This window comes from Geospiza fortis, unplaced genomic scaffold (assembly GCF_000277835.1).
Source record: "Geospiza fortis unplaced genomic scaffold, GeoFor_1.0 scaffold70, whole genome shotgun sequence".
Lineage (NCBI taxonomy): Eukaryota > Metazoa > Chordata > Aves > Passeriformes > Thraupidae > Geospiza > Geospiza fortis.
In genome coordinates, this window is record NW_005054317.1 from 4,256,034 (window position 1) to 4,266,698 (window position 10,665).

Consider the following 10,665-nt stretch of genomic DNA (forward strand, 5'->3'; position numbering starts at 1 on the left):
CTGCTATCTTTAATATGATGTTGGTAACTTGAGTAAAAAATGTATGTGGGTGTGGACAGGGGAGTCCAATAAGAAAATTGCACCAAAAAGACACTGTTATTCCAAAACCACAGCCCTTTAGAGCAGTTAGCAATTTCATCTTTAGTATTCTGGCATTTTGTTTTCTTTTAGACTGGGGAAGTGAGCTATGAACACATTTTTTTAGCATGTTTATTTTGCAACTAGTTAAACCTTCACTGCCTACTAGGCCACAAAATAATTTTCTCAAAATATAGGGAGGGGAAAAAAAAAGAAAAAAAGAAAAAAGTATCACACACCCCACAGAAAGCCACCCCTAAAACCCTAAAGTAACTTGTTTACACAACTAGAGCCAGATACAGACTGAGGTTAACTTTGCAAACGTACAGCGGCTGGTTGAGGATGATGACCTGAATAATGACAATCCAGTTTTTCAACAGGCTCTTCTTTTTCATCACATTCTCCCTCATCACTGGATAACCGAGATGCTGGCTCAGCTGCAGGCAAGGGAGGGTGTGGGGACTCGTGGACAGAAGGAGACTCGCTGGGGGCATTTCCACTGTGCTGGGCTGGACAGCCTGGAGGCCTGGCAAGGCAAGCAGTAACCAGGTGTTATTGAACCCAGTACAGTTAAAAACTCCACCCTTTAAGTGCTTATTATTACTGAGAGAAAGAAATCTACATTAACAGATCCCTGGTGTGGTCCACAGTCTTGTAACCTGCCAAGGGCAAGGACAGAGTATGGTGGTACCCCTGGAAAAGCAGCGTTGCCCAATTGTTGCTCAACTACTTCCACTGACTGCAAGTCAGCTTTTACTACTTTAAACAGTAGTTTTACTACTCCCTCCTCACCAGGAGTTACCCTCAGCAGGTAATTGCTAATTGCAGACAGGCACCAGGCCTGCAGCAAACACACTGGCCCATCCAACAGATCTGTATCACTCCCTCATCAAGCTCCCAGTGTTCATTTCATACCATTGCATCTGCAGATTTTCCTTACCTTGGAAGACTGGGGGGGTGAGGTTTGGGTTTATTAGGTAATAAAGGCTTTGATTCTGTAAGAGTAACTCCATGAGAATTTTGGTGCAGCTCCTGGGAAGTTTTAGTAGGTGAGGGATGTGGTTCCCTGAGAGGGGGCATCTGCTGATGATGATCCGAATGTCGAAGAAGTTCCTTTTCCCTGGTTTTGCTTTTGTGCTCAGCTAACAACACATCAAATCGTTTTCTTCGACCCTGTACAGCCCTCCGCTGGGTTAAGGAATGTGTCTGCAGAACCAGGAATAAATCATTAATCCCAGGCTATCACATTTGTGGAAGTCAAACACTCAAAACATGTGTAGAGAGCTCCAAAACAGAGAAAATCATCACGGTCCTGGTTTAGTAAACAAATGGAAATATGACTTTGAAAACAAACTTTAAAATTGCTTGGTGGATGATTACATCCTTGTCTGATACAGAATAACAAACCCAGCAATTTGGTAAAAGGCTTCTTTCAAACTTCTTTTTAAAAACCAAACTGCCAAATTTTTAATAAGGTTAAGACTAGAACCAAAAACCTTTTTTACATTTACATCATCTGCCAACTCCTGCAAAACCAAGAAGAGAAAATATTTACTTCCACTTCAAAAAATATTCAACAAAATAATGTTTAAAATCAGACTTCTAATGGGAGACCTGAAAAATATTTAGAAAAGTACTGTGCTGCCACCTATAAACTAATATATTCCTTGAAAACTAATGTAATCAAATAGATATGGAGGAATTCAAAATATCCACCAGAATCCAGAGTCAGCGAGGACTCAAAGTTCTTTGAATGTCCTGCACACTACAGACAGTAAGATGTGTAAGTGTATGTGTATAAATGGCACCAATTCTAAGTAAGGCGAAGTAAATGGAAGCTATTTTTCTGAATTGTTAAAGTCATACACAGTACCTTTTTAATATGGCACAAAGGGTTTGATTTGGTTCTTTTTAGTAGGTAAAAAATTTTGTCACATAATTCAGACACAAATAGCAATTCCAAAAATTATTTTACGAGTAGTATATTCTAAAGAATTCCTGAGAAATGTTTTTACTCTTTTTCACTTTTGATTTGCCCATTTCTCTTGTAAAATCTTGCAGCTTTTCCCTCCTCTATTAGCAAAACAATTTCCTCCCCTATGTAATTCCAAAAGGGCAATGTGTTCAAGTTCAGTTCCTCTGGGTCATTAGTGCCAGCTTCATGTACCTTTGTTCTGTAGGTGGTTTATTTACCAGACCTTTCCCAAACTGAGGGTAGAGCTGCTTTGCAGGAAAGCACCAAAGTATTATACAAGTGCAGGGGATCTGGATTCTTGGTTCCTTGGGAGCAAGTGACAGCCCTCTGTCCCCTCAGGGTTTTGGAGCCAGAGGATACATTTTGTCAGACTGAAAGTTTTTATGATTGTTTAATTTAGAGTTTGACCTCTAGGCGTGCTCCATGGCTCTTTCAGGAGCTGGCTGCAACAGTACATCCAGCAGCATTAGCATTTACACAAATTCCTACCAAGAACCTGCTGCAGACTGCTGGGGGGAGAGGAAAAAGTGTGAGAAAGGAAGAGCTTGAATTATTTAAATCCTGCATAAGCAATATTTTCAATGCTTATGAGGAATTTTAAAATTCATGATCTACAACTGCAAGGGTTACCCTCAAAAAGAGAAACACACTGCCCCTGCTACCTACATGTAGAGTGACACAGTTTGTTCCATGTCAACATCCATGTTTAAAGGGTTTATACAAAAATACAAATCTCCAGGTTACTTTGAGAAATGCTTTCTAAATAAATAATTAACTGAACTTCAAAAACAATTTCTTCTTGGTTCTGAGCAACATGTTTTGAGAGGTACCACTTACAGTGGTAACTACCAACAGCAAGAATTTGCAGTTCTCTGTTTTCTATCATGTTCCTCAAGAATTTGAATAAAAACTTCAGATAATCTTATCCTGATTCAGGTATCCTACCTTGCATGTTAAAGACCTAGTACAAGGTTTCCTGGTTTCCACATCAATGACACCACAGTATATATCAGGATCAAATTCTCTCTCTGTCAAAGACACAGTATTGAAAAGTTAGCAAAAGACATTTTGAAATATTACATTTAGTTTCATCATAAAAATTAATCATATTGGAAACTTTTTAAATATGACACAGGCAAATGTACAAATAAAAATGCACAATAAAATTGTACAAATGAATTTTTCTACACTCTCAGCAAGCTTATGGTGTGCTGAAATACAGATCTCAAGTCCACAAACACCTGTAAGTGTCCTCAAAGGAGGATTTGATGCTCCCTGTTAGGAGCAGATATCACCATTACGGATTGTGACAAACAAATGGTGGGTTTTTGTTTGTTGGCTTTGGTGTCAAGAACTTTTCTACCATTCTACTAACACTTAAAGTAATTGTGGTAAAAGGTATAAAGAGCAGACTGGGTTTGCATTTTTCAGTTTATCAGGTGCTAGTTTTCTGTGTACATTTGGACCTTCCATATAGAAAGAAGGAAACTAAAATCTTTGGAGATAGTAAGAGTGTAATTTTAAAACTGTCAGGACTGACAGGCATTTGATATCTGTACAGGTTTCTGAAAGGAAAAGTCAATTTCAAGGTGTTTGCATCCTTCAAGTGTCTGCCAAATTATAGATTTAAATTATAATATTTCAAAACTCTTACTACAATTTACAGTATTACAGGAGTTTTAATTAACTTCTGGAACTAATTTCCATAAATATATATATTTCAACTAAAAGGAATATAGCTAATAATAATTTTAAAAAATTACCTGACAATCTTTTATGTAAAAATTTCCTATTATTCGTATTTTCTTCAGGTTTCTTTTCCAAAAATGGAGGCACAGAGAGAAGACCTTTACCATTCAGTATCTGTCCAGGGGAAGGCAAGGGTGGCTTTGGTATTGAGGGACAATTAAGGCCAGGCTTTATTGAGGAACTCACAGTAGTAGAACAAGTTGGACCAACAGCAGCTTTCAGTTGGGCACCATCTATCTTTGGATGAATCTTTTCCACTTTGACAGATGGAGTCATACTGTTATTTATGAAAAACAAAGAGAGAAAAATTGGAAAAAAATAAGCTAAAATATGTTCTTATTTAACAACACTCTGATCTATTCCCAGTATAAATGCAAATCTTCCTCCTACTATATTTCTAATTTTCACATTTCTTATGATATCCATATCTCCTGTCCTTTATTCCCTGACACTTCAGAGTGTCCAGGGACTTCAGAAACCATTATTTGCTTTCATGGACAGAGAGCATCACTGGAAACTGTCCAAAGCAACTGCAATGGACCCATTACATCCAGTGAGAAATGCACCATTCTGTAGAAGTAAATTTTACCAGCATTGCTGTCATCTCACACGTGCAGGTTGAAAACCACCTGAATCAGAGCTATAACTTCCTTATGATCAAAGTATGCAGATTACATCAAAGAATTAGGAGCCTCTAGTAAAACGACCTTTATTCATGATGATTTAAGATGCAGGTTTGCAAGAGTTCTTCCTCAACATATATATGAGCATTAACTATAATCTTTGACTAAGCTGTGGGAAAAGATCTGGAGGAGTTTAAAATTATTATCTTCTAAACCAAAAACGCTCTGAAACAAAAGGAAACTTTCTTCACATAGCAGTGTCTATGCAAGTAATGACATTTAACTCGCTTTCAGAAGGCACACTCACATTTTGTCATGGGGAACTTTGCTGTGCTGTACCGAATGCATTAACCTGTTGTTTCCGCTGATCTGCAGCTTGTCTTTGGGTGATTTCAACAACTTGGAATTTGATGATGATGCACTAGTACCTCCACTGGATGAACGACTGCTCCCACTTCCACTGCTACCTTTGTTTTTTGAAGGGAAAGATGAAATGAGGGAAAATACTGAAGAGGAGGGAGGAGTCAAAGGCGGCTTGCTGGAGGAGCTGTGTCTTCTTTCTGCAAGAGTGAAAAGGGGTTTTAAGCTCCCATATAGAAAGAATTTGTAAATACTTAATGTCATTTACTCCATTAGCATTCTTCCTTTATTGTCTTGGGAGGTTCCCTGCCACACACAGAGCATAGAAGATTCAAGTCTCTCTGTAATCCATGAGGTTCCACTCAAGGCTGGTCTCCAGAGGGTTACCGGAATCTCTTTGAGCTTTGGGAGCTGCACATCTCAGCCAGTAAAGCTTAGCTCTCCCTCCAGCTCAAACAATCAGCTCTGGACCAGAGACACACAAAGCCAAGACAGCCCTGTCCTCAGGCCAGGCAAGCTTAAATATCACATTCCCTTAAAGGATAAGAATTATCTCTAAGTATGTTCCTAATCGTTAAAATAATATTGAATCCAACATTTTCACTTTTACTTCATGACAAACTTCTGGTATGATCTACCAGACCTTCAGTATGGAACACCTCTGAGAACATCAGCTCAAATACTGACCTACACTGGGCTTTTTGAGCATTCTTGGTTTTTGTTTGGTTGGGTTTTCCCCTCTTGTTTCTATTTAGCAGCAGCACCACCAAAAGCAGCAACAGATACTCTTCTACAAAAACCTGAGTATCTGAATTAAGAGAGGTCAGATTCTGTCACTGGACGTGTTTTTTAATTAACACCAAACCATGAAAACTTCTGTGTTGCTAGCACCATTTCAGGTAAAACAGTGTCTATTGTAAAGGTAGTTCTTTAGAACCATGAACTTCTAGAACACCTGGCAGCTTCCAGCTCTGCCTACACAGACACACGGACCATGTGCCCACTGACACAGGACACCTGTGATTCCTCGAGGATCTGTGTTATCAACACCTTCTTAAGAGACACTTCTGGCAATCAAGTAAATGAAAACCACAGATCTAAGAGACATGAGAAAGAGGTCTGTCAGGGGAGAGCAAAGGCAGTGGTAACACCTCTTTTGCAGCCAAGTATTGTTAGAGGTGCCCAAATCCACCACAGATCAATCTCAGGATCACCTTACAGATTTTGACTCGAGTGAACTGTGGAAGCAGCAGGCTACTCATGAAGCTACAAATAGAGCCAAGAGTGACAGCCAAGTCCAGTGCAACCTGTGCAGAAGCCTGTGACGCTCTGGGAAATGTAAACTAGTACATCTGCGTTCTGTGACCTGTTTGGAAGTAGCACTTGAAATGTGTTCATTAGCTTAGAAAAATAAAAGTAATGAATGAATACAGAGCTTGGACTAAGAAAGAAACTGAACCAACTCCTGTGTGTTTCTCTGTTTAACTGCAACAATGGGTGCAAACTACCTAACAAATCGTCTGCAAAAGTCTGCAAAATACTCATCACTTCTGGATTGGTAATTACCAAGAAGTGGAGAACTTAAGTGTGAAATGCCCGACAAAAATAACAAACAAATTCAGTAACTTAGCATCCATCTCAAGGAACAACTGCTTTAAAATTGTAGTATTTAAAACAATTAGTTATCAAAATCATCCACTTAGTTTTCTAGAACAGCTGCCACTGAAGAGACTGTAAATGAAATATTTTAGCATATTTATGCTCCAGTAAATGCCTGTGCTTCTAGTATGACGCAGTGCTTATTGCCAAATGGCTTTTTATAGCAATGGCAAGAATCCCTGAGCAGCTCTGTTCAGTTACTATTTGAGGACCATTAGAGTTCAGTGATGCTACACCCTGTGACATAATGAGAAACATTACTCAATACTCTTCCACATTCTGTACACTTAGAAAATTCAAAATCCAAGTGCTTATGACAGTTACAAATAATCTCAAATAAGCTAGTGGATGACTAATGCAATCCTTGGGAGTTTGTTATGATGACGTTGTCTTTCTGAAGGAAGTGAGAGTATTACTTTCTTGAAAAAAAACCTAGCAGATGAAAAGAAGAAGGGACTAGAATAAAACTGACAACCTCCTTGCATTCCACTAATTAGGAAGAAACTAGACAAAACAGTAATCCCAGAAATTTATCTGGATAATAGGAGTATTTCTCTTCTGGCAACTGCAAACTGAGATGCTACCGCTATTTGCACAAATGTTCGTTCTACAGGCTCAACCAAGTGAGTTTAATAGAAAGTGGTTTAAATTGGTAATAAAAAAAAAAAAAAAAAAAAAAAAAAAAAAAAAAAAAAAAACCTAAGAGAACTAAGGCTGATCACAGACAAGTTTACAGTCTACCTGTCAGAGAGGATTTCCTTATACAGACAGACACACCCAGAAAAAAATCTATCAAATTAACTTTTTTTAGAATTCTGGTGCAGTTTCTGAAAGAGATACTGTAACACTGCAGGGCTGTGAAATCTTCACTTTTCACTTCTGTGCATAACCACGACTTATGTTGTCTATCAACAAAACAAGAAGAATTTTCAGCTCATTTTTCATAACCTGGCTAGACCTACTTTTTTGTTGACATACATACAAACAGAGGTAGGGCTGCTACTACAATTTGCTTATATTTAATGTTTTAGTCTTTTTATAACATTCATGGTTTTAAATGAAATCTACTTAAGAACTGTTTTGCAAACCATGTGAAGAGCACTGAAGTCTCATCTTAATAGAGAGAGCTAATATTATTTTTGAAACCAGACATGTTAAGAATTGCATATTTGATCTCATGAATATAGTTACAGACAGATTGCCACAGTTTTTACTGGAAAAATGGCTACACAAACTGTCACTGAATAATCAAGACCACCATGCTTTTTATGCTAAGCATATTACAATAATAAATTCTACTAATCTTCTGCCAATTTAACATAGTTCCCATTTGTCATTAATTCTGTCTCAGCCCAAAAACATTTAAAAATATAATTATCTCCAGGTGTTCAGTTTTCAAATTTTAAAGGCTGCCAATCACATCCCTTCCCTTCACATAACTCTTAAGAGGAAAACAATTTTTTAATGTCATGATTGCTTATACAGCAGATCAAAGTGATATTCCCATTTTTGCGCCTGTGTATGATGGTTCTAAACCCTAAAATTTAGGGGAAGGAGGGGTTTTATTGTTGTTGTTGGGTTTTTATGTTGATTTTTTTTGTTGGTTTGTTTTGCATTTTAAATATCAGAAAAAAGTAAGTTTTGGCTTTGGACAAAGAACCTGAAAGTCTTCCTTGATGCCACAGCACTGGAAAGAATCTGATCTAAAATGACAGCTGTGTTCAACACTAAACTTTAACAGATAAACTCCTCCTTAAACACCTTTGCATTTATACAACAGGTTTATGACATTGTGGAGAAGGGCTGGACAGAGTTAGAAAGCTGTGAAGAGAGATGGCATCTCAGCAAATGATGTCTCTGCTCCATGACCAGGATAACTGTTAACTATCAAGTTGGAAAAACACAGCATCTCTGTGCTATAGCTGAGCAAGTATTATATATGCATCAGGCCAAGGGACACAGGACTTCCTGATAAAATAGATATTGATAATATAGATCTCTTCCAGAGCTTAAAAAAAGCTTTACCTGGCCCTTAGACTGGCTACCAATTTTCTTGGGTTTAAAAGTCCTATTTTCCATTGTCTATTTCCTACTAAACATGTAGCAATCTCTGACAAAATGCAAAAAAAGTAACCTAGAAGGGGCAGGAAAAAGAAAAAAGATGGAAAAAAAAAAGAGAGAGAAAGCTTCCCATTGTGTTTGGCTACTACTGCTTACTCTTCTATCAATGAGTAAACATTTTGACTTACTGTGATTCATAACTTATTGCTATATAAAAGACAATACCCTTTTATTTAAAAAATTTGATTTTTCATAAAACGTCACTTTCTTTGCTGCATGCTGACAAAAAAAAAAAAAAGAAAAAATTAATTTAAGAGCAATAATAATCTTAAAAATTTAAGACATTCCTCCCAGGTTTATGCTTATTTCCAAAAAGCCAGCAAGTATTTTGTGCTGTTCATTCTCTCTGGGCATCAATTAATAGCTTTGGGCAGCAAATACAAGATGTACAGATCAAGTTTCATAAACCCATTTTTTTTATACTGATTCCTTACATAAGTACTGGGCAAAAAGTCAAAGTGCCCTGTGTCAGTGCTGGTGCAGCTGCAGTACAAAGCACACCCAGGAGCATACACATAAGTTTGGTTCAGCTAGACATGCTGGAACTTCAGTGAACATTCAGAAAAAGAGTTAACACACAATAAGAGTATTGTGTAGAGTAAGGGTTAAAGTACTCCTCAAACTATAGGATTAGATGTGTATATTGAAACAAAGCATAAAAAAACCTTTATGCTTAAGTAATTGTTATTTTATGTCTGTATCACAAAGTGTAAGCACAATAATCATGAAACTTAAACTTGTCCTTTTCTCTATCATACTGAGCTACTGTGTGTCTTGTCATCTGAGAAATTTAGACAGGCATATTAAAACAAACATCTTCTACCTGAGGATAAAAAACTTATTTTCTGTCAGTAAGAGTATTTCATCCCTAGAATAATGGAGAGCTAATTGCCTTTCTCCAGGAAGCTCAGATCCATGACATGACAGCAGAGCACAGACACTGCTACGGCAGGGCGCCTCAACATAGCTCCAGATTTCACTCAGCAAGCAACTAAAATCTCCTTTGCAACTCTAGTCCACCAGCACTCTGATCTCACCATGACAAAGATAAAAAAAAAAAAAAAATTAGGTCCATGGGGATTTTGTAGGAGAAATTGGGAACTATAACAATCACAGGCATAGCAGGTAAATTACTCCTCCTTTGCTGCCACCCTGGCAGTGTGCCAAATTACTCCTTTGCTGCCACCCTGGTAGTGTGCATCTGCTTGGTCTGTACAGGAGCTTGATCTGCTGCTCACTCACTTATTGCTGCTTCATTATCCTGCTCTAATCACGGGACCTAGATATCAAGGATTCTGCCTTAATCTTCCACTGATGTCCCTTTAATCATGCCATCAACTCTGTGCACACTCTAAGTCAGGATGAGGTCACTCCAACTGTGTGGTGTTTGATCTTAAACATTTAGCTGAACAGAGAGCAGCTGAACAAAGCCATCTTCACTTCAGCAAGAAAGTTACAAAACAGAATATTGATGGAGCCCAAGCAACCAGTACGACAGACCAACAAGGCCTGATGGGCACCAGTACTATCTATCATCATGAGATGCTTTGCCTCACTGTTTCATAAAAAACCACTGGTTTGCATCTGGCAGCTGATACTATTAGTTTATCAGGGTTAGCAAAACTACAAGAAGAAGCCAACTGACAGTCTCATATACTTGTGGCACTAAGAAACAGCCATTTATACTATCTTTTAAACAGATAATGGCCAAGCAATACTGAGGCAACCTTATGTCTTGCACTTCCCCACTTGAGAAATATTCAGCACAGTAAGTTTATCGTTTTCCTAGACATTTATTTTGGAGAACTAAAATCCACTCACAAGTGATCACTGTGCAAAATATGTTCAATAAAGGTGTGTTGAATTATGTATAAGTAGGGTCAGTTTTGTTGCTGTCATTGAAGAAAAGACAGGGAGAAATAAAAAGTGATCATCCTCACTAGCAGGATTCTGAATGCCAACTTCAGTACTTTGAAATATTTCAAAGAGGAGATAATTATGAATCTATAATTTAGGCTAAATTATGATTTTGATGGTATAACTACAGCATAGCCAGGATGGGTTTTAATTCTCTAGTAACACACACTACGTGGGCAGGAA

General features: G+C 37.8%; 1 protein-coding gene across 1 annotated transcript in view; it reads right to left on the reverse strand.

The window, feature by feature from the left end:
* The window catches only part of ATXN7 (ataxin 7), a 59,274-nt gene that overhangs the window by 7,000 nt on the left and 41,609 nt on the right, over positions 1 to 10,665 (reverse strand). Inside the window, exons 3-7 of the mRNA XM_031056350.1 lie at positions 4,733 to 4,985; positions 3,817 to 4,079; positions 2,999 to 3,081; positions 1,019 to 1,284; positions 406 to 604 (exon numbers count right to left, since the gene is read on the reverse strand). Of these exons, the coding sequence (XP_030912210.1) occupies positions 406 to 604; positions 1,019 to 1,284; positions 2,999 to 3,081; positions 3,817 to 4,079; positions 4,733 to 4,985 (1,064 nt within the window). The remainder of the gene's footprint in view (positions 1 to 405; positions 605 to 1,018; positions 1,285 to 2,998; positions 3,082 to 3,816; positions 4,080 to 4,732; positions 4,986 to 10,665) is intronic.